At 38.1% G+C, this 25,774-nt stretch overlaps 1 protein-coding gene across 8 annotated transcripts in view; it reads left to right on the top strand.

Annotated features, from left to right (window-relative positions):
- Nucleotides 1–25,774, top strand: part of tnika (TRAF2 and NCK interacting kinase a) — a 91,949-nt gene that overhangs the window by 6,142 nt on the left and 60,033 nt on the right. For all 8 annotated transcript variants that reach the window (XM_056742481.1, XM_056742485.1, XM_056742484.1 and 5 more), the window contains exon 2: nt 10,075–10,140. In XM_056742481.1, the coding sequence (XP_056598459.1) occupies nt 10,075–10,140 (66 nt within the window). The remainder of the gene's footprint in view (nt 1–10,074; nt 10,141–25,774) is intronic.

Genomic DNA, 25,774 nt, shown 5'->3' with positions numbered 1-25,774 from the left:
AGCTTTAGCCGTCCTGAATCCCTCCTCCCTGCCATCGTCCACTGACCCATTTCCTTTCTGCAAACTACTAATGTGGACTTTCATTTAGTTAAGAAATATTTACAGTTTTTTTATCATCTGTTTGACAAATCTGTTAAAAAATGCTTTCAATCAAGGTTTCTCACAGTAGTAAATGTTTTCTGTGGTCCCTGACCTTTGACACAAACCTTTGGAAGAGAGATGCTTCTTAATGTGATTTAAATCTGAGTCATTGACTATGTTTATATGCACTCTCATAATGCGATTATAATAGGATTTTGGCAATACTGCAGTTACACTTTACCTCATGTAAACGCACGCAATCATTCAATTTTAATAATGTAATTTAGCTCATAATCGTGGTTGGCGTAATCGTTATAACATATGGCATGTAAACACCTTAATGTCATTAATGCTTTTCTGATCAAGGTGTGCATGTGCTTCTGTCATAAACCTTAAGCGCAAATTGATGGTAAACATGACCGTATGGATGCTACAGCTCGGTGGAGACCTGCGATACGAGAGTAACCAGCCGTCTCCATTCTTCCCTTAATAGTTGTTAGGAACGACTCCACTTAGACTGGGATTCACATCTGCTTTTAAAAACACAAATTCGTCGTCTTTGAAATGTGCAAATTTGACCGGCTTTCCCACTTTGCACCATGTAAGTTACTAGTAACTTGCGTCTCTGTGCTTTTATAGTTGCTCGTCGAAGACCCGTCAACTCTGAAAGAAAATACAAAATAATGGAATATATCTTCAAATGATATATCAGGCCACTTCATCCTCCCACTGTGTAATACATTGCGGGTGTGAAGAATATTCACCAGAGCTGTTTTAAAGGTGTTTTGAGCTTGCTCCCGTGACACCACTTGCATCGTTTTCCACCGGAAAAACTGTTGGATTATTATAGGCAACACTGCAAAAGGATTTTAAAGAAAAACATCCACGCAAGCAATGTACGTTGAGGCTGACTGACAACCATTTCAATTCACGTCTCTCTAAACTCCGCCCACAAAAGCTGACTGGTCTCTCAGAAGTTGTACTAGGGAAGGGATGCACAGACATAACTTGACATTTCGAGTTGTTTAGTACAGGGGACTGTGTGCACGGCGGCAGGTTTTTGGTTGCTGTGTGATTGCATCATACGTCATGACATGCCTTTTCAGGAGAATAATTTTGCTTGCCAAAAATTTGGCGCACCCCAAAAAGTTTGTCTCAACTGGTACATTTTTGGGGATTTATATTGTATGTCCCTGGCAGTGTTGGGTGTAACTAGTAAGTAATTAGTTACTGTAATTGAATTACTTTTCCCTTGAAAAAGTAAAGTAAGGGATTACTCGTATGTTTTCTGTAATTTACATACAGTTACTTTTGATGTAATTAAACTAAATACTTTGTTAAATATATGGTTGTACAATAGCATAATTGACTTCAAAATTCAAAATCTTACTTTAAAATCTGTGCTTTAATGTATAATTCTCACATTTGTAATACTTTGGTCAGTTAATAATATTATTTGAATGAATTCAATAAGCCGTTTCATGTAAATTCTTGAATAACATAACTAATCAATGTTGATGTAGGATATAGAAAGTAATTAGTAATGAGGAGCTAAATACTTTTTGGACTGAGTAATTTGGACAGTAATCTAATTACACTATTGAATATGTAATGAGTAACTAGTAATTGATCACTTTTTCAGAGTAACTTACCCAACACTGGTCCCTGGTCACATTAAAGTAACACGTAACAGTTCAGTGAATGGTTTGATGTTATTGAGCTATTGTTTCATTGCACTGTTTGTCAGTAGTGTGTTGGACACCAACCAGTTGCCAAAGATATGCCACAAGTTCACTAGTCCTGTAAAATCCACTGAATGTGTATTTTAAAAAGCTAATCAATGTCAAAGACTTTGACCGCATGTTAAATCATTACCTTCTGGTGAGAAGGTGCTTAGAGAATTTTCCAAAGTCACCTCTCACGACTGTTTTGAATGCAAGTGTGTCTGTCCCTTGAGGCGAGATAATGTGCTGTCATGCATCTCTTGGAGATATTGCACAAATCATTTAATTTTAGTTGCATTAAACTAAAACCTTCAGCTGTGGTTTTAATTCAGTTTAAGAGTGTTGAGCCATTTTGTCTGCTCGAGGCAGTACTCGGAGACTCATTGGGAATGGCAACATAGTATGTCACTGCAAATAGATGTTCACCTTGCTTTATTGATAGCTTTGACAGAAATCTGTGTTGTGGAGTCAACAGTTCACATTATCACTGCTGTATTGATCTATGGTTCAGCAGACGTTGGCCTCCTAAGGTGCTGTCTGTTGATGTTGGAAGTACCTTCATTTGCCTTTTCGTGGCTCATTGGCTTTTGAGGATTGCTATATTGCTCAAACCTCCTGACTGTCTTCAAGCAGCATAGTTTTGTTGTGCAACACATATTTAGGAGTAAGCAAACAAGAAAGGCCTAAAGGTATGCTGCCACGTAGGGTTGGACGATGTCTACCAAATTGGGATGCGCAGGTCATCGTTGACAAGTTAACACGCATGAATCGGTGCACTATGTTTCACTGTTTGCTTTCGCTTTCTACGTCTGTCAAGTCTCACGCGTTTCACAGCTTCCAAATCATACTCGACAACAGAAAAGCGTCAATGGACGATCTCGACACATGCACAGAAAGTAAAGGTGTGGACTCTGCTGTCAACATTTGCCGTTCTGTGTGCGTACGGGATGTTCCATTAAAATATTTGCTCCTGCAAATATGGGATTGGAATTGGTTTAATGTTCCTGGGAAGTGTTCATGCTGAGGGCTATAACCTAAACGAGGAAAGATTTTGAAGATGTTCTTTCAAGCTCTGTCATGCTTGAGACTAATTACAGTTCTGTCACGAACGTCTTAAGCATCTTGGCAGGTTTGTCAATGAGAGACCGTCATGGTGACAAATTTGTCTACAACCTTCTGGGTATTCGCTGTAATGTCTGGACTTCTATCGCTTTTATGAAAGATTTTTATAAAATTTATTTTTAATATGTTTAATACTAAAAGTAAGTATTAGAATGAATGGAATGAATATATTGTGAATATTATAATGTTCAGTCTAATGTACTATATTACAAAGTATGCACATTCATCGTATTAGATAAGTTGTGGTAGGTGAACTACTGTTTCCTTAAAGTCCACATGAATTAAAAATGTTCCTTGTTTTGTTAATAAACCACAATGTGTGGTTCAAAACCTGCATAGGAGTCTTTCTTCTGTGAAACACAAAAACAGCATTCTTCAAAACTTATATTTATAATTCACTTTGGACAAAAGTGTCTGCCAAATCAATAAATGTAAATTTAGGACCAATCCGTCTTACATTTACATTTAGTCATTTAGCAGACGCTTTTATCCAAAGCGACTTACAATTGAATACAATGGAAGTGTTTGGAACAACATAAGGACAACAAAAAGTGCAATAACTGCAATAAAATTGGTCTCGAATAGCCTACCACAGGATACAGTGCCAGTTTTTTTTTTATATTTATTTTGTTATATCTAAAGAGTAGCAAAGAAATAATGCACATTTGAAGCTACTTTCCTCCTCCGGTCTCCTGCCATGTTTGTTTTCTGTCTGGCGGGTCTATGGAGTGATGGTGGGAACCAACACTATTCTGGTTGTGTTTGCTCAAACAAAAAAACCTGAGGGATGTGCGAGGTCCTTAACGCTGTCCAGCTTTACACCTCCTGCCTTTCTGACAGTATGCAGCCTGACCCTCATTTTCTAACAAACCAAGACAGGAAGGTGTAGAGGGAATGTGAACGCATCCTCCAGATGCAGCAAAAGAATGGACCGAAGAGGAAATAGATACGAGAATGAAACTCATTCCAATGCTGCAGTGACTGACGTGTGCTGATGCAGCCGGAGAGAAGGGCCATCCTGGCAGTCCTGTAAAAAACAGCACAGAGCCAGCATGAGATGTTTGAGTTAAAGAGTGGGGGAAGAGGGCCTAGAGAGGTGTAAAGAGGAGGGCTGACTAAGGCTTGTCTAACAGACAAGAGATACGCTGTGGATTTATGTCGCTTCATTATAAATGTGTCATTTAACACTAGCAGCTCATACTCTCAATGAGCTAAAGTCAACATGAAGGAACCTAATAATGCACTTTCCTATATGGGAAATGATTTAGCAATGCACTTTCTTACAAAGTTTTTTTTTGTTTTATGTTTTCATGAAAATTGAATCACTTGTGCAGCACTGCATCTTCATTCTCGTCTAATAGCGTAATTATTTTTAAACCCCTCCTCTCCATCACGCTTCTTTCTGGTACATTGCTTTCCTGTCTGTAACTTCTGGTACAGAACATTTTTTTTTAATGAATTCCCTTTCAATAAAGTCAAGTCTTATGAATATCATGTTAATTTATAAATATGTTAAACTACAGAAACCCGATATGATCATCGAGAGCATTTCTCACCTTCTCTGCACCTCTGATAATGACATGGCTAAATTTGGGATTTGATCTGCTTAAGAGCTTCTGCTACAAATGCCTCTGTGAACGCGTTGGTCGGACAACCTCCTTTCAGCTCTGACAATGAAGGTTGTTGAACCAATTTCAACTAAGCATTTAGCATTGAGACCACCTTGGCGTGAAATGGAGTTTGAGAATGGCCATAAACCCGATTGTTTTTCTCTAATGTTGTGTGGCTAGCAATGACTCCGAATGGACAGTTTAGCCTGAGGGCTGCTAGCATGAAATGCAAATATTATTCCATATTGACATACGGCACATTTGTATCACACATGTAAAATAAATTGTCATTCCCTGCTAAATGAGGTAATGGCATAGTAATCGAAAAGATTGGTTGTGTTGTTCGTAGCTTAGATTGAGGCGTTAAGCACTTGGTGTATTTTAATACAACTGAATGCCCAATAAAGCTGTTGTCGTTTATATACATTTATATAATCACTGTTTCGGTTGTCAGACATAATAAATTTACAGACAAATGTTTATGTTCATATGTCCAGTTGGTAACAATGACAGGTGCTTGTAAATGGTGTTTTGTACTCACTCACATGTAAGTTACGATTTGGTCATGAATGTGCTCAGCAGTAGACCAACTGGGTATTTCTCGCCTTCTGTTTTTGAATACTAACACCGTGTCCACACCGGACGCTGCATCGCGCCACGTCCGGTGTGGACACGGTGTGAGGTTTCGGAGTCGGACTTAACAGTTCAATTCAATTCAATTCAAGTTTATTTATATTGCGCACTTCACAATTTGTATTGTTTCAAAGCAGCTTTACAGGGGCAAACAGGAAAAACAGAAAAGTTAAAACACAGCACAGTGCATGGTATTTATACAACGAGTAAGATCATTCTAATAAATAATATCTAATTTCTAATTAATTAAATAAATAGATGAATGAATGCAGTCTCCCGGTGAGCAGGCCAACACTGCCCTGCTGTGGCGAGGAACCCAAACTCCAATGATTGATTAATGAAGAAAAAAACCTCGGGAGAAACCAGGCTCAACCGGGAGGGCCAGATCCCCTCTGACGTGTCATAGCTGCAATCAAACTGGTAACATGTGATTTTAGTTTAGCATTTAATACCAAATATTGTAACTTCAACATTAATAAGACAAATAGTCCGTCTTTTGCTCTTGGTTGGGGATGTAGTGGTCTGAGCTGGGATGGTCCGATGGTCATATTTCTCTTGGCTGGTGGTGGAATTGCCTTAGATGGAGCTGGGATGGTCAGTCAGTCTGCAGCTGTAGCTGGCGGAATCTCAAATTGGGGATGGGCATCTGTCGGTCGTCCGGACATGGTGGAACTTCTTCCTACCTCGGGATGGGAATCCAGAGGCGGAAAGAGAATAAAGAGAATAATTAGCGTAGCTGCTGTTCATTAACTATGCATTAAGTGAAAGCTTGTCTTTAATCTAGATTTAAATTGGGAGAGTGTGTCTGACCCTCGAATAGTATCAGGAAGGCTATTCCAGAGTTTAGGTGCTACGTATGAGAAAGCTCGTCCCCCTTTGGTGGATTTTGTTATTCTAGGTGTTGTCTAAAGTCCTAAAATCTTAGAGAGCGTGATGGGTTGTAACGTGATAAAAGCTTGGTTAAGTAAGTAGGTGCTAAACCGTTCAGGGCTTTTGTAAGTAATTAAAAGAATTTTAAAATCAATACGATACTTAATGGGTAGCCAGTGAAGCGATGATAAAACTGGGGTTACGTGATCGTATTTTCTTGACCTAGTAAGAACTCTGGCAGCTGCATTCTGGACTCACTGTAGTTTGTTTATCGATGATACAGTACAACCACTAAGTAGAGCATTACAATAGTCAAGCCGTGAGGTCACAAATGCATGAATAAGCTTTTCTGCGTCTGCAACACACAAACTATTTCGTAATTTGGCAACATTTCTAAGGTGGAAGAAGGCTGTTTTTGTGATATTTGAGATGTGATTTTTAAATGACAGGTTGCCGTCTAATATAACGCCTAGGTCTTTAACTGTGTTTGTTGGAGTAACAGTGCAGCTTTCAATTTGCAGGCTGTAATCGGAGATATTCTGTTTACTTGATTTTGATGCTATAAGTAATATTTCTGTTTTGCTAGAGTTTAAAAGGAGGAAATTACTAGTCATCCAATTGTTTATGTCCTCGATGCACTCTGCCAGTTTGGATAGCTTAAAGGAATCATCTGGTCTTGATGAGATATATAGCTGAGTATCATCTGCATAACAGTGGAAGCTAATTCCATGTTTTCTAATAATGTTGCCGAGGGGCAGCATGTATATGGAGAAAAGCAAGGGTCCTAAAACCGATCCCTGAGGTAATCCATAATTTACTTGCGTAAAATTTGACGATTTCCCATTTAAATGGACGTATTGATATCTGTCTGTTAAGTAAGATCTGAACCATTGCAGTGCCTGTCCCTGAATACAGATATAATTGTGTAAACGATCTAGTAGTATTTTATGGTCTACAGTATCGAAAGCAGCACTAAGGTCAAGCAGGACTAAGAGTGAGATGTTACCTTTATCTGGTGCAATAAGGAGGTCATTTGTAATTCTAACGAGCACAGTTTCAGTGCTGTGATGCGGTCTAAAGCCAGACTGAAACTTTTCGTTCATGTCATTATTTTGTAGGAAGGTACACAGTTGAGTTGACACTACTTTTTCTTTTTCTGCAGTATATCTAGGAGATTTGAAATCGGTCTATAGCTTCCAAGTTCATTGGGGTCTAAGTTTGGTTTTTTGATAAGAGGCTTAATTACAGCCATCTTAAAGGGCCCTGGGACATGTCCTAGATTAATTGACGAGTTGATTATGTTACAAATGGGCTCAATTACAGCAGGTAGTAACAGTCATGACTCCATGTAAGTAGACGAATTAGGACGCAGTAATTCGCATGATCTTATTTGTATATTTTCGTACAATTTGCACATGTTACATCCGGTCTAGGGGTGGGGTTGGGGCAGATGCTTCAATTTTGCTTTTTGTAATAATCATACATTTTTGCACGATTCCCAATGTACAAATTCATTCAAATTAGCCACCTTTTAAAATAGTGTGAGTTTCTGTTAGATAAAAGTTTAGTCCGTTTTAAAATTAAAAAACAAAATCTCCAAATGTTTTCAATTTTCATTTACTTTTACAGTAAGCAAGCACCAGAACAGATCAGGATCCTGTTTCGCTTGTTTGCGGTTTAAAAATGCTGTCAGCACAACAGGTTGAGCGGATTAGTTTGCTGTAGATTGTGCGCACGCTGTTGTTTGTGTAGAATGTGGATTGATCATATTTTTCTAAGATGGCTAGGATAAATATTATGCACTGGTAACTTTGTCACTGCATTAGTGTGTGTGTGTGTGTGTGTGTGTTATGAAGCTCTCTTCATTGTGAGCTGTGTGAGTTCTTGTGTAGTATTCAGTCCCTCTTTTTCTCAAAAATCTTGTCATGCCACTTCTAACACATTCTCCACTGGCAGACAGGGTACCATTCCAAGAGGGTTAATATTTACATTCAGCTCAGAGTGCTGTTGTGCAGATTGCCACCCTTGACAGCCTGAATGAACTATAGTGCAGTTCACATTTTATTTCTTGCCACTCGACATAAGGACAAGATAGTCCCCAGTAAGCAATAACATGCAGTCACCCAGTCTTCACCGTGCATGAAATTTATTTCAAGAACAGTCAGTGAAAGTTGAAGCTTCAATGAAACGGAAGAAACACAGGCCAGGTGTGGCCCCTGAATATGGATGCTCATTTCGGTTAATTTCCCAACTATATTTGGCACCCTTGGTAAATAAATCTGCATCGTTTCTCATTTTGATCGTTTTATTAATGAAAAATCTGCAATATTCCAACATGTCATTGAAGTAAAACAATTTGAAGTGAGGGATATTACATTATGAAAAATTATCTTCTACTCTCTGGGCACAACAATGGACACCCTTAGAAATTCTTATGAGTAAAATATCACACCAAGGTGACTAGAAACATGATGTTGTCCAGTCATGACTTCTTGCTTCCATTTCTGTAAGCTCTTGTTACTTTAACAACCGATAACATTCATACACACACACTGCTGGTATTGTCCTTGTGAGCAATGTCATCTCTGAAGATATTACTCCCTCTTGACTGTTTTATCGTAACTGCTTTCTCTCAGATGGAGAGAGTGCTTGTTGTGAACAGGCTTTTGGTGTATAGGGAACATCAAGTGTCACAAACTAGCTAGTGTTTGGGTGAAACCAGATTAAATGGCCTTCTTCCTCGCAACTTTTTTCGGTGATTCTTTATTAAGGTGTTAGATGGAGTGTTGGATTTGAATCTCACACTTGGTTGGGTGCATGCCGTGAGAGATGCTTCATAGCAACAGTTGTGTGATGGAGGATGCCAGGGGTTTTTGTGTCCCTGTGAGCTGCGTAGTAATTAGCTTGCAGGTGGAAACATTGTGTTGCGGTCATGTTGTAAAAGCTGTTTATTAAAGTCTGGTTAAAGAGATTTCTGAGAATTATTTCTAAACGTATTATAGATGTTAAAAATGTATTGCTGAAACACATTACAAAGAATCTGAAGTAGAGGTTGCGCCAGACTTTATTATTGTCCTTCATTTCGATGTACAGGCTCATAAAAATATGTCATATTCTGTTATTACTCAGCTGTCACTATGATGCAAGGTGGCGTTACGTGGTTTTTATCATGTTCGTGACGTCATCACGCTGTACTTGCGTTTAATCTCGGAACTTGCCATATTTTATGCTCGTTCACGTTTTCTCTGAAATTCGATAATTCCTACTTCAACCTGGAAGTTACGACCGGATTTAGGAACACAATTTTTTTATTTTTATTGATTTAGTAGCATTACAACATTAAAAATATTCTGCATACATCAAAAGAGCACTATTCCATGATTTATTTTCGGGTTGAAGTGGGTATTATCACATTTAGGAGAGCACGTCAAGGCAGCATTAATACAACTGAATGGAATGCCCAATAAAGCCTGTTTATGTTCATATGTCTAGTCAGACCTTTAAACGATTTGAAAAACAGAGATAAGATGTGTCTGAAATCTCATTCAAATTCAAATTTCAGTATGTACTGCCACAGTATAAGTACCTACCTATCGATTCTTAAAACAGTATAGTATGAGTGGGAGCAGAGGTTGCGCTAGACTTTTTTCGGACAGGCTCGTAAAAAATCAGTTTTAATCTATTATAACCTGTCAATCATGGTAATTTGCATATTCATGACGTCATTGCGCTCTACCGAACTTTGTGTATTTTAATACAACTGAATGCCCAAAAAAGCTGTTGTTGTTTACATTCATTTATATATTAACTGTTTCTGTTGTCAGACATAAAATAATTACAAAAAATGTTCGTGTTCATGTGTCCAGTCGGTAACAATGGCAGGTGATTTTGATTCTTATCAATTCCCAGTTGAAGTAAAACGATTTGATATCAACCTGTAGGTCATTTAGCCTGCTTATGACTTAAGTGATCAGAATTTGTTATCTGGTTCTAGTGGTTGTACATATATTGACCATACACTTTTCTCTCTTTAGGACCCTGCTGGAATATTTGAGCTGGTGGAGCTGGTTGGCAATGGCACGTACGGTCAGGTATACAAGGTAAAAGCCTACCCTTAATTTTGCTAATTTTTGCTTGTCCGCAGTTTCTTAGGGGTATATTTAGGCTGCATCTGATCCTGTCTAAATCTTAGAAATGTCAATTTTTTGCTGATCGTTCTTAGGCAGGTTAGGACTTTTGTATTGTACAGTCGTAAATGTTCTGCATTATATCTAAAGATACTGTATTTAACATACTTTAGATTGTATTAAATTAGACTAGTATGCATGTGCACATAATATGTATATGTTTATAAATAGTCATGGATTTCTCTATGCACCATTTAAGGGACAGTTCACCCAAAAATGAAAATTTTGTCATCATTGTTCCAGACCTGTAGAAAAACACAAAGGAAGATATCTGTCATGTGGACACACATTTTTTTTTTTAAATAAGAAGAAAAAAACTTTTCCGTTAGTAAAAGTAAATGATGACAGAATTTTCATTTTTATGTGAACTATCCCTAATTCTGCTCATGACATTGACACTTTACTTTCAAATTTAATTCATAGTGAGAAAGCTAGTAGTGCACATGATCATGAAAATAAGTGTGTACTTGAGGGCCTGAACTGAGCGGGATCTCTCCTCCTGATAAAACATGTAAATCATCATTCAGTCAGATTGAAGCTCAAACCGCCTCCCAGGCCTCCAGAACAGCATACGGACAGAAAGCTGCTCCCTGCGGCAGAACCGGGACATATGCTCGGGAGGCGGAAACAAAAAGGAGTGGAGAGCTGGTCAAAAGACCGCAGAGAGAGGAAGCAGTGTAGGAAGCGAGTGAAGACCTGGCCCTGTACCAGAGTTAGCAGATAGAACCTAAAAGAAGATCTTTAGTGGGAGAAAAGTGATACAACACTTTTTTTAAGGAGAAAAATGTGTCACCACATTCTACAAACATTGTTGTGTATTGTATTATTAGGTATGTGGAGTGATACAATCCCCTTGGACGTCAAGTAAATTTGATTTGATTTTCTTTATAGCGCCAGATTACAATTTGTTATTTTAATAAACAAACTAAATAACCCTTAAGTAATATGTTATTTATCTTATTTCCACGATGGCATGTATTTTCTGTCTGTGTTCGCGCGTTTACAATTATCCCAATGAGTGCGCACACGCACTCACACAAACAAACATTAGCGGACAGAGAGCGCGCGGCGGGAAATATGTCGCTTCAATCAGATGAAAACCAAATGAAAATATTTGCGTTTTTTAAGCGCTCACAGGGAACTGAAGATGGCAAAACTCACTCCACTGCGAGTAGCAGCCGGAGTAGCTCTCCTGCTCCAAGTCTAAGTGTTGCGCATCCTGCCCCTGACAAGCATCAAAAGTCCATTCATCACCGGATGGCGGTTAAAATGTATATTAATGAATTACATGCCACTTACTATTTACATATGTGTGTTTAAAATGTTTTTAGTCAGGACATTGTAAATCTGCTGATTAAATAAGACAAAAGATATTTAATACGCTATGCAGATGGCTCCGTGTTGTATGGGAATGTCACGTGATGACGTTCAGAACAGCGTCCGCGTCTGACAGGATTATTCTACCAATAAATGCATCATAGAAATTAAACCGTCTCACAAAAAAAGCCCATTTAAAATTAGTTTATCATATAAAGGTATTAACTAACATTAACAAACAATGAATGAGCAATATATTTGTTAGTATTTATAATTTTTTTTTAGTTCTTTACTTTTTTAAGCTCTGGCCCATTAATATTAACAAATACTTCTATACATTTAACAAAGGTTATTTGCCAAAGTCAATTTTAAAAAGATTTAAATACATTTATTTATATTTATATATAACATTTTTTACATTTTACAAAGCATTACCCTCTCAGACAATCAATGTATGTGACTAGATAGATAGATAGATAGATAGATAGATAGATAGATAGATAGATAGATAGCACATAAAGAATGAAAAGGAAATGATTTCTCGTCAATTTTCCCCAACCACCCCCCCCCCCCCAAAGCTGTAAACCTAGGGGAAACACTGCAATCCCATACGAGATTCAAGATCAAAAGGATAGTTCATCAATTCTGTTATAATTCAACCTTATGAATTTTAAAAACTGTATATGATTCTTTCTTCTGTGAAGCACAATAGCGGATCTTGTGATACTGTATGTCTCTGTGGTTTTGTGTCCATTTATTGGAAGTCAACGTTGTTGCATTCTTCAAAATATTGTCTTTTGTGTTCTGCAGAATAAAAAGTCGTACAGGTTTGAAATGATAAGAGGATGTGTAAATGGATTTTTGTTGGAATGTTCCCTTTAGCGCACCTGCAGACAGATCATGTTCATAAGTGTCTGACTGCTGTCTACTTTTCGGATGCCAGTCATGGATCATCAGAAACTGGATGACACATTTTTGCTGAAGTCATCGCTCATCTTATGCGTTTTCTTTCTCCCCCCACTTCCTTCAACTCAATCTGTCATGTGTTTATCAGAGACAAACTCACTCACTGGTTAGGCGTGTGGTTGGTTTAACAGGAACCGATAAGGCTAAATGGAGCACAGTTTAACTGGATTGATAGTGTTTGTGTCCTTTCACATGTGCGTCCATCCATGTTTGTCGCTGATGCTATACATCTTTTCCCTTTTGGGACCTTTTGAGCTTAGCACAATATCACCAGAGAGACCCTGTTCAGTGCTCTTGGAGAAGTCTGTAAATGGGACACTGAGCTTCATCAATGCTATGGTGGCCTAAATTGAAATATGTGGTGTTCTCAGGATCTGGCCCACTTTCTCTTGTCTTCTCCCTGTATTGATATATTGTCATGTCTTTGTATGTTAAATATGTTAAACTGCTGCTGTTCTTTTGTGGTCCGTTGGGATAAAGATAATAAAAAAAGAAGAAAAAAAGTGTTCATTCAATAATTCTAACCCGAATTACTTTTTTGTTCTGCAGAACGCAAAGATATTTTGAAGAATGCTGCTAACCAAAAACCATAGGCCCCCATGGACTTCCATTGAATGGACACAAAACCAATGCAACCACTGCAACATTTCCCAAAATGTCTTTTGTGTTCCACATAAGAAAGATGTGTCTACAGTTTTGAACCACCTGAGGGTTCCACTGTGTCTATGCGGCAGTACTGTGTCACCAACTTGACTGTATGTGAGAATGAGGTGTGGCCACAGAGCGAAACCACAAGGGCTGTGGGCATTCTTGGTAGCAGATTTCATATTTTCAAAGCAATCATCATTACAGTATATTTTTAGCTCTACCAGGGATAGAGCAGCGTTTCTTGCAGGTAATGAATAGCCTCATTCTTCTTCATTCTGTTCTACAAGATAGAGGAATCAGGATGTGGGCACTTGTGAAAGTGTAAGGGCTGATCTGAAAGCAGATGAATGCTGCTCTCAAGTTATTTTGGATGACATTGACCTATTTTTTGGCTCTGCCACTGAATAAAAATATCCCTCTGTAAATGTCTCCTTGTGCAGTAGAGACACCTGGTCTGAGCCGTGGCACCTGCACTAAAGTCCTGTAGAGAAAAGCTTTCAACTCACCCCGTCAGTTTGCTGCTTACTGAAACTGGCTCTTGATGACTTTGTTCAGAAAAATTCTTTCTTTCTGTCTATCTGGGTCTGTGACGATGTCTACAGATCGGCTTTATGGCCATATTGGAAAAAAAGAGGCTCAAACAACCACATTGTTGTCTGAAGTCTGTAAATCTCATTCTGTGGAAGATGTAGATAAAGCACATTCATGTTTATCTTCCCACAAGCAGATATTGTTTTACTTGCATCTTCCTTGGAAAACAAAATTGTCAAGTCTGAAAGTTGTGATTGGCATATCCTTTTGAGATATAATTCCTATTAATATCTGACTGGCATTAAACACTAAAGGACAGTCAACAGACATGTAGGTTACCAAAGTTCAATATTAACCGCACTTAAAAACAGCAGCATAATAAATATTTCTGTTTGAGTCCTCATCAAACAACAAAAAACTAAGACAAAACCGACTCACTGATCAACTTTAATATGGTTTGATCTCAGTAAAAAAAGTAGAAATGAATGTATGCATAATAATCGTCATAATCGTGGAACTGTGATTATTCCTCAGACTTTAATTGTACCAACGAAATCTACGATTTGCATTCCTACACACACGCATCTACACACAAGGGCTTTTGAAACGACTTAAGTCTGAATGAAAGGCATAATGTCAGATTGACTCATGGGATGAAATCATTTCAAAGCTCAATAGCACTCGTGAGCCGGGGTGGAGTGTCGTTACTGGAGTTGAACGATTTTGCTCTCATGACCGGTTTCCTTGTTTTTGTGCTTTTGTTGTGGCTGTTTGAAGTTGAGTAACCCAAACAATTTCTGTGCCGTTGTTGGTGACTCAATGTCAGATTCTTACTGTCTAGTATGGCTTGGATTCAAGCCTTTAGGGCGACTCCTGCTGTGAAAGTGAACTGGGTGAGATCCTATAGAGGTTATGATAACCGATTGTATGATTCATATGTCTTTTGGTAAATTATGACGTCTGGTTATGTCAACATTGCAAATGAATGTGAACACAAGGAAATTGGCAGTGTTTATTATTATTGAGGTTTTGGTCCCACCTGTTGCGTTTCACTTAAGACATGACTGACAGTGTTTAAGATTTTGACCCACACGGCCATATTCGATCAAAATGTGCACGTTCAAAAGCAGCACACAAATCTCTTGATCCCATTTAATGTCCATGATCTGTTTTTTTGCTGACCAACAAATGTCAGGAAACCTTGTTTTTTTATTTTTTGCATATTTAAAATTCCATCGACTGGTTATAGGGGGTGGCTTGTTATGTTTACACTTGTCCTTGGGAGAAACCAACATATGAAACAAAACAAGTGTACTTGCCAAACCACAGACTTGCTAGATGTTTTGACTATTTTGGCGTAGATTATCTACTTTAAATAAGCTTCAGTGTAAAATAGTTGTAAATAAACTTGTTTCTCTTTATTTATTTGCCTTTGTTTAAAAAAATGAAGACCACTAGAAACGATTTATTTTATTGTATTGATTTTCAATTGTATTGGAAGCTTCCTTGTCTTTTATTCGGTTTAACAACGCAACGTTTATATTACCAGCAGGGATAATGGTACCATTTTAGCTTCATTAGATCCGAGTGCAGCATCCTGCAACCATCGATCTTCTGCTTCAAACAATCGCATTTTAATCTCGTTCTTGTTCTCTCTTTTTTGGATTAATTCTCCTTCTGTCACATCTCTCTGATTCAGAACTGCTGTATGCTTCTAATACATAAGACGAGCTTTTCTTTTCTCATACTATGAATTTGTTCTCCAACTGTACCTAAACATGCTGCTTCTTTTATATACCATGATGTCCAATTACTAAAAGTTCCAAGAATAGAAAAGATTGTTAAAATTGAATAATTTAAAGCTCTTCGTCATCGCCCTTAAATATTACACACTGGATTTCAATGAGATCTAACAAACATATTTGCTTGTGTATGTTGTCTGTTGATAAAAGGCAGCTACAGGCGACAATGAACTCATGTGGTGAAGACGTTATAATTATAGTTGTCGCTTTTTACATAATTCGGCATAAGAGAACATCCGAAGACAAATGTTGGTCACTTACAAGCAGTTGGCTCTGTCAAAGGCATCTATGGTGTTTGCTGTGAAGAGGGGAGATTCAATGTCGCTTGCACTCACTTCTACAGGAATTACATCAGTTACAGTTCTGTATCTCTGTTGCGCTCAGCTGCATTAGCCAAGACTCCTTAGGCATGAGGCGACGCACCCTGTTGGTAGGTGCATGCTGTTTTCCGCTTCATCATGTTTCATTAATAGGTGTAGACGTTATAAGGAAATACTGGATTAAAGCTATATTTCCTTGTTTGTGCATATACTATGTTAATGGTGCCGTAATCGTGAACTAATGCTTTGATTCCAAGAATTAGGAAGGGCCTTTTAAGTAAAGAATTGATATATTCATCTTCCGGTATGTAACACCTGTTTCAGAAGCATGCTTTATTGTTATTTCAAAAGCAAAAATGCATCACCACACCCCTAGATATTAGAATCAAATCAATATGTAATCTCACTATCTTTTTGCTTTAGTATACGGCTTGATTTGATTTGAGTGTGAAATTAAATGCATTTCAATTAAATGCATCAAATTTTTACTTTAGTATTATCTCCACAACACTAACAGCAAGGCAGAATTTCTGCCTGTATTAATATGGCACATTTATTTCTCGAAGCACCCAAGTTTGTCAATCCTTCATCTTTAGCTTTTCCTTGTAATGTGACCGAGCAGAAATATAAGCCATAGACCAGAAATATCTGACACGTGGATTTGTTTTGTTTCATTGTCACATGAGTTTAGTAGTTGCTCAAGCAGTTGGTTGCAGTAGTCATGTTCAGTGGTTCCCCTACATACACCCAGCTGGCCGCAGTTTATTAAGGGATGCGGTACAAATGAGTTTTCCTTTTTACATCACACTGAGAAGCATGCTTTGTACAGATGCTTGCCTTGATCTTGGTTAAAAAATAAGACGGTATTTCTAAACTGCTCTATTGAGCTTGTTTCGTAAACACTTTATGTGCTTGGACGAAGAAACGAAAATGTGATGACATCTTAGTACTTTGTCAGTGTGTACTTTAAGTGTGTCAAAATATAGTTTAAACATAATTTATTACCGATGGGTTCAATAAACTGAACTATTTTAATGTCTTGACATTCGAAAGTTTGACTGGAGATCAAGACACTTCCTTACCGGGCATTATCCGCATGTTCTCTTGAACAAGATACCAATTGCTTTACATGCACATATATCACAGATTTGATGCAGTTATTTAAGAAAACAAAGCCACAGAACAGACCGGAACCAGCTGACTGTTACCACTTCCATCTTGAGGAACAGTCTGGTGAAAGTCTCAAGTTTCTCAGTGACAGTCTCTGCTTGGTTTTCTTGCCTTTAGATTGATGCAGTGGATCACTTTTTTTTTATGCTGGCCTTGCTTTTCCCTCTAAAACCACTTTCAGAAACACCCATAAAATCCACCAGAAGTCTGTTGCTGACTTGGATGTTTGCATGTGCCTTACATCACAAAGGCCGAACCTGTTTCTGGTTTCATAAACCTCATACTCTACTCTCAATACAGCGCCGTAAAAAGGTCGCTGTTGTTTATAAAGGCATGAAAAATTCATTTAATTTCAGTCAACGTGTCTGGCTGCCATAAGAGCTCTAGTCACAATTCAATGACTCTTAAAGTGTTAATGATCTGGATGCTGAGAAATCATGTGCTGCTGAAACTAAACCTGACAAAGTTTCCTGTCTGCACAAAACTACCCACGTCAACTGTGTTTTCTTTATATGCATTTTGCATACAGCTCGTGTTAGCAGAGGTGCGATCAATCACACTGTCAATCTTCCTTCCTCCACTGAATAACCCTCATAGCCCTCAGAGAAACAGTTAAAACTACATAAACACATCATGTTTTATGTTAACATTGCACATATGTAAGGGACAGAAAATGCAAAAATTGGTAAATCACTTTGTCTTTGTGAATGGCCGGGCAGGTCACTGTAGCTCGCAGCAGCACGCAGATACTTTATGCAGTTATTAGCGTGTTCTGTACAGTAATAAAAAAACTGTCGCACCACAACAAAATGTGTAGTCACACAAATGCTCCCAAATATATTGTGAGGTCGCACAGGTTAAATATAGGGAGTGTATGCGACTAAAATGGTCGCAATTTCAAGCCCCCTAGTGAGAAATGTAAAATATCGTTGCTGTCCTTCCGAAACCTCAGATGTCCAAATTTGTTGTTTTGGGAAATGGAAAAATACCGTTTTTTTAAATGATTAAATACTGTTGACTTTCTGGCTTTCACTCACTTTTTATTGGTTAGATATTTGCGAAACCCTGTTACAAACATAAAGGGCAATTTAATAATACTGAATGCAACATGGAGATACAAGGTTTCAGAAGGACAGTAGCAACATTTCAAACCACAGTGATCTCATTTCACAATTTGGCAAATGCCCTTTAGGCCACTGGGTATGATGCAAAAGAATCACAGTATACACACTGTTTTGTCTCTCTTTTGATGTTTCTCCTAAGTGTAGGAACAGCTCTGTCAAAAATGTGGAACCGAAATACGCCGCCACAGCAATCAATACAATCTCCCAGCGTAATCACATTTTCATAAGTGTGCGTTTGTGTGATTGTGCAAGTCTAAGTGTAACCTTCCACTAAATGCGGGCAGAGGATGATGATGCAGGGCGAGTCGTGACCAGAGAAGAACACGTAACATTATCGGCTATCAGCTTCTGTATTTGTTCAGTGTGGAAAGATTTGAGGGCTTCAAAGGGAAACTTCCCTCTCATTTATTCCCTTTAGGCCAGATGTGGGGTGTGCGATTATTTACATTTATATTTTTCATTTGGCTGACGCTAATATCCAAAGCGACTTACAAGTAGGGTAGCATATACACATTTTGTCAACACGCTAAACAGTACCGTTAGTTTAGAAGGCCATGCTACTAGGAACATTAAAGCTGGAGTACACAAAGGAGAGAATGAACAACAACTCGGTTATTGGTTAGTCGAATAAATACGGACAGGAATGTTTTGAGCTGTTATTTGAAAGTTGTGAAGGATGCCGCAGTTTGGATAGAGGCTGGTAGTTCATTCCACCACAGGGGAACCGAATGAGTAAAGGTTCTTGCAAGCTATTTGGTGCCTCGCTGTGATGGAACAATCAGGCGTCACTCATTTTTAGACTGAAGATGATGGGAGGGGATGTAGACCTGGAGCAGTAAGTTAAGGCAAAATGGGCGAATTTGCCGTTATCGTTCTGAAGGTCAGTGTCAGAGATTTAAACTTGATGGGGGCGGCAACTGGCAGCCATCATTGGGTTGCACGAAACCCCATGCCAGTCTATCGCATGGCAAAACTGGGCAACAACCTCCCTCTGACTTCCTGCTATCAGTGATTTGTAATAAATAGCTTTTTAAGCCAAAGACGACCAGTTTTCATCATAACTGTAATCTGGGTCAAATAGATCTGCATTAAAAATGCATCGGCACTACCTCTCGCCTTGAACACGCTCATCAGGGTCATGAATTATCAGCCATTGTCCTTTGTAGGTCAAAGACCTGGGGTAAGTTTGTGAATCTTGTGCATTTTGCAGTAGTATAACAGGGACCTTTGTGCTCATATTTCATTATTTTATATCACTACATTCTATGCTCAACCACAATTAAAACCACAAATTTGATCCTGCTTGAGTGTGAAAGACACTAGGTGTCTTTTTTCAGCCCAAGGTCGGGGTGTTGACTCTAAGTCACGGCCTGGCTGATTTGGATAATGAGCGGAGCACAGGCTGGCTTCTGTATCACTGTATGCAGGGCTTTGTAAAGGATGATGTCTCGTGACTGAGCTGTACAGTAAATCTGACCTTTTTAATGGACAACATGCTTTTCTCCTCCGTTCACATACCACAGTAGTGGACTGGAGCTTTATACTGTGCCTTTGAATCACAGTATTCATGGGCATACACAAAGACTTGATGTTGAAGTGGTGGGAGGGAAGGTTTTTTTGTTGCGAGTTGTGATGTGGACTATTTGCTGGTAGCTGCTGTATGATTTAGATAAGAGGGCTTTTAATTATATTTTGTTATTGGTTTGTTTGATCAAATGGCCAGTATGTGACGGTTTATGGAGAGATAGCTGTTAAGACATTTTGCTGGCTGGACTTGAGTCTTCATCACCCCGTGATTCAACTGAATAGGCGAGAAAAAAAAAATTACAGCCACAAAAAAAATGGAGACCGTTCCAAAATTTTATTTAATGAGCATTTCTAAAAGCATTGTGCCCATTCCAGACTAGGGACTGTTGAATTTCAACAAAATCATATATATAGAAACAATATTTTTTTAGAAATTTGGGAGAAATATTGTTAGTTAACAGATTTTAACAAAAATGAAGATTTTACCTAAACACAATAGTAATTTTTTGCTGCTGCTGTAGATTGAATTACGTAAATTTAGGCGTTTCAGCTTTTTAACTAAAATGTCTAGATATGAAATGAAATTTATAAGAAATTCATTGAATAATACTGAATTTCTATAGTAACTAGAATTATTGTAAAATCTGGATCTAAAGGCATATCTCAGTTCTCATGTAGTGTGTACTGTAGAGGATTATATATAGCAGGTGTGTGCGTTTGTGTGTGATGCATTGGCCTACTTTGCAGTGAAGGCCATATCAGATTTGATACCCGTTAACCTAGTAATGTCTTGCCTCCCCTGAGGCCCAGCACCTCTTGCTGTTCCAGTTCCCTTATTGCCAACCAAATGTCAATTAGCAGAGCCTGATGTCAATATCCTCCCATCCTCTCCCAACAACATCAATATTCTGTCCTTAAAAAGCTATTTAGGTCCGGCCCCTTTAGAGATGCCAGATTACCACTTTGACTGCTGATCTTACTCTTGATCGATTGAAGACACTTACCTTTTATTTCTGTGTATGTTTATCTTTGTTTTGGTGAAAACTGCTATGATATTAAAGGACCAGACAATGTTTCTGATGCATTTGCTACATTTTTGCACATAGGACATGTATTTTGCCACGTTTCTGTAGATGAACAGGATTTTGCTGTGCTGCATGGCTACTTGGAGGAAACACTTGTGAGTTTTGCTGCTTGTCCTCTCTCCTGCAGTCTTCTCTCTTGTAAAGAGTGCCTGTGCTACGTAAATGTATTCATCATTCCGATGACCTCCCAGGACTGCCGGAGCATGTCATTGCTTTTCTCTGCCTGCATCACTCTCTCTCTCTCTCTGTCTCTGCCTCTCTGTCTGTCCAAGCTAAGGATAAACGAAGCTGTCTGCATCTCCCCACCTCCCTCTTCTCTCACCTGAGGACATGTTGGTTGTTTGACAGGCTTTCTGGGCTGGCAAGTCATTACTAAGGATGAACAGAAATCTCATTCGATGAGTATTCACAGCTTAAACACAGCGAAAGTTACACGAACATTCATATGATTGGCAGACAGTTTTAGTGATACCATAATAATTTTGTAACCGTTCTAGGTCTTGAAAAACGTCATTTTAGAGAATTTGACAGATTTTTCAAGTATTTACAAAAACTGAAAAAGACAGAACTTTTTCAAGAAAAACATTAAACATGTTATTTATTGGTGGCTCCCCATCCGCACAAAAATGTCTGGGTTTCTTTTTACTGGATTTTTCAACATTCTGTAATCCATGGAATTGTATCATGTATTATGTTGCTTTTCCTTATAGACGGGTTTTTCTTAAACAATTGCTGTTTTTAGGTAATTGTTAGAATTCAGTTCCTGAACATCTTAATATAAAATAAACTAATTTAAAAAAAGTAATGTTATTTTTTAATTAAAATTTAATTAATTGTTGAAAATTTGATTTTGAGCAACATTCAGTTTTGGGGTATTGCCGTATATGCACTTCTTTATCAACATAAAGTTTTAGGAATACAATTATTTAATATTTTATTTCTAAATTAAAATGAGTCACAGTTTCACATTTTTAACTAATTATTTTTTGAGAATAGCATTTCGCACTCTAGGACAACATCCTTTCAAAAGAACATCAAACAGTTTACATTGTTTTAGATTTTTTTAAACCTTTCAAAATTGGTCAAAATCACATAGCGTTTATTTAAAATAAAAAGATACTAATTTTCAGTTCAGTTCCAACTTGCTTCAGGTCCTTATTTCGGCCTTCATTTTTTCATTTGGTTTAACTCAGTGGGGGAAATCTCAGGGGAATTTATAATTATTTTACAAAGTGCCTAATTCATATTAATTTATTAGAAAACAGCAATGCTGAAACCCTCACACCTCACCAAACCCCTTAACCTTACTGGCGCAAAAGCAGATCATAGTAAAGTTAACAAATAATTCATACTCTCATTACCCACCTCACAAAATATTTGCAAATCCTGTGAGATTGTCTTAAAACTTCAGCGGCAGACTTCCACAGGGGCCTCAAACACAAGAGTGCATAACTAAACAGTTTTGTAGGGAGGAAGCGTTTTTCGTTTCTCTGCCTGACACATTGCCAACATGTCAACAAAGGAGCTACGATTTGCATCTTGCTGCCTTCCCATTTTTGGTATTGCAGTCATGTCTGGTAGTCTGTAAGGTTTGAGGATAATAGACTTCAGTGAAGGGGTGAAATCAGTCTCATCGGGAATTTCCTTTTCCATTCACTCAACCTCTGCTTTTAAAGCCTAATGGTGGCTAATGTGCCAGACCCTGCTGGTGAAGAGTTGGAGTATGTGTTGGGCTCCCAGCAGGCCTTGAGGTCCTTCAGGATTAGACCGAATCTATCCTGTCCTCTGACCAGAAGAGAGCAGTGAATTATGCTGCAAGTAGAAGCTAGCCACATTTTGTGTGTGTGTGTTTATCAGATTTATTTAGTGGCACGGAAAAGCAAGGAATGTGCTTTCCTCACTGCTGTTTAATGTAGTGTTGTACCCTATTTTCTAGTAACATTATTTGCTCTCTGCCCATCCTCAGTGGAAGTATGTTTATGTCTGGGTTGTCTGTGGAGACCCAACATGATTCCTTCTGGTGAGTATAAATACAGTCGAAACATCTGCTGCAGCGTCACCGGGTGGGTGAGAATGAGCCTTCAACTGGCACTTACGAGCCTTTCTCGGGTTCTTCAGTTGCTGAGGGGCTCCAGGCGACTGCTGAGGCGAGGGGCATGATTAGATTACTTGATAGAACATCCATCACTTCTTAAGAGGAAAAGAGGCATGAGAATTCTGGGATTGCTTTTGGCATGACATATCATCATGTTCAACCATCTCAAGGCCCTGTGGGCTTCTCATATGGATTGAGGGTTTTGTTTTTTGCTCTAGTAGTTGTTTTGGGGCATCTCGATGTCCGATGAGGCAGGATGGAATAAGCGTCTGCAGATCTCCGCAGAGATCTTCATTGATAAGTAGCCTACACACACGCACAACATGAGCGGATTACTAGAATGCACGGTTTGCTTTGAGGGATTTTAATGAGCCTCAGGAAGAACAATGTGATATTTGAGACGATTAAAATGAAACTAACCACAGAGAAGTTCAGGGAACATTATTTATATGTCTATTACTTAAGACAGCGCTGGATCATTTCAAATCCGTTCATAACAAGAGAGTTCACCTGTCATTCATTTTTGCTAAGTTTTATTTTAAGTTATATATCTTGACCAGAAAGAAAAGTGTCACAAGTAATGTGTTACAAACTAAAATCATCATTATAGTGTTAACTCAACCCCTTTCGTTTTGCTTTAAACTCTATAAGAATACTTTTTCATTGAATATATAGAATATACAAACAAGGTCTTGACATGCACATTTTCTGATGGTTCAAATGAATTCAGAGTACTTATTTGGTTTGGTGTGTTCAGAGTTTAAACAGTCTTCAATAAACAGCATCAATCCACAAAGGTTCTCTGCATCTTTTAAACGCAGCAGAACCAAATCTGGCATCATCTGCATTTAAATGCATAGACTAGCAGCACTTTAAGACTATTCAAATGCATTTATATTCGTGTACAAATGTAAACGCATTTAAAACTGTTCCATGGAATTTTGGAGATTTTCCCTAAACTTTAGTGCAGAATTAAGGAAAAAGTGGAGATTCTATATGTAAACATACTGAAGGAGTCATTATCCGAAATGTCTGTGTTAATTTGTCCCCCGTGATGGAATAAAATGTAATATGTTTGTATCTCTGAGTGATGGAGATTCTGTATGGCCTTGCTTATGAGGAAAAACCGCTTGAAAAACATTATGTGAGCAAAAAATGTGCGAGGGAAGATGTACACTCAACAGGATAGCAAAAATGTAAGTTCTTTTTCTGTGGCTCTTTAAAACAATAATTTGGCGCCTGTTTTTTTCTTCTATAGGAGCTGATGGCTCCTTAATTGATTTTGTTTGTCTGGAGCCCTGTGTATATTCAGTCTGTCCCTATGGCTGTCCAGCAGCACTCTAAGTGAAAAAAGCCTTTATCTGCATTCATTTTTTGCTGTGGTGCTTGAAAAATTGAAAGTCACCGGTCCACCAAGAAGCTGATCCGATTGTAGCTGTCAGACTTGCATGAGTTGACAAATAGCACATGTAGAACACGCTAGACACTTTTGCCTTTTAACCATTTATCATATGATTTGACTGTGGGATGCACAGATCCAGTCAAAAAGCATAAATGTGTTATGCTCTTGGAGCCGGTCGGTCCTTTTTGTATTGATTAATGGCTTTGTCTATTGTATGTCAAATACGACTGTTGCTATGGCGTCCAGCTCCAACAAATGGCTGGCATTTGGCGTGTGTATTTTGTCCACAGCCAATTGATAACTGGTTGCGTAGCAAATCGTTTGTTTAGTGACATACAGCAGGGAAGCGCGTCCAGAAAAAGAAACTAAGGGAAATACACACATTGAGTGACAGTTCACCTAAAAGTGAAAAATCATTTGAAGAATCATTTACTTACTTTGTCAGTTCAGACCTATAAGACTTTCTTTCTACCCCAGAATACATAAGATATTTTGAAGTATGTTGTTAACCGAATAGCGCCATCACCTATTGACTTGAATTGGTTTTGTGTCCATACACCAGAACTGAATGGGTACATGATGACAGAATTTTCATTATTATTACATTCAAGTAATTGAGATTGAAAGAAGAATCAGAAATGCTGTGTTTACATAGTTATACTTGAAGTTGCGGTCTGTAACTTTATTTGGTTAAAATCCGTTATTGAGTAAATACTTAAAAATGATCTTTATCTTACCCTGATTTACAACAATAAGCGTATTAAAAAAATTAAGCAATGAGCTGTTGTGTGTGAATTCATGGGAAATTTGTCTTTGACATCATTTTGCTTCAACCCATACACACAAGTAGGTAAAGTAACTTGTAAATGTATTTAACAGAGATGCTTACATAGAGGCAAAAGTTACAGATTATGTCCTTATAGCAATAATTACCCAACATTATATTTAATTAGATACTATAAAAAAATACGGCCATAACCACTAAAGATACTATGTTTGGGCGGCTTTATAAAGCGAGGCGCCTCTTTATACAACGCGACCTGCACAGACACGAGTCTTCTTTATATTATACAACACGGGCAGACGCAAATCTTATTTATACAGCGCGGGCTGCGCAGACACGCAACTTCTTTATACAACTCTGGCTGCGCAGAAACGCGTCTATTTTATACAGTTATTTATTATCAGTCAATTTTTGAAACATTTGTTGAAATCACGAAGATATCTGTCAGCCATCAACAATGGACGATGGCATTGTCTATCGGCACAACCCCAATAGATACACTTCCAAATATGTTTCCTAAGGTTTTTCTCTGTTAGATTAACAGAGGGATGTGTCATTTTGAAGTAAAACTGTCGTAGGGAAATATGTTGAAATTGGCTTGTTTTTCATACAACTTTATCAGAGTTTCTTTGTTTAAGAATAAACACCACTAGATTTTGTCTGAGTGCTTTGAGGCATGTGGGCGATGTGCCCTTTGCCTTTTAACGCTGAGGCATCCATCAAACGGGTATGATGTATAAATCCTATTTCTATCGATCCAGCCTCAAAGGAAGGAG

Source organism: Triplophysa dalaica, chromosome 3, assembly GCF_015846415.1.
Source record: "Triplophysa dalaica isolate WHDGS20190420 chromosome 3, ASM1584641v1, whole genome shotgun sequence".
Lineage (NCBI taxonomy): Eukaryota > Metazoa > Chordata > Actinopteri > Cypriniformes > Nemacheilidae > Triplophysa > Triplophysa dalaica.
This window is presented reverse-complemented; position numbering and strand designations above follow the sequence as displayed.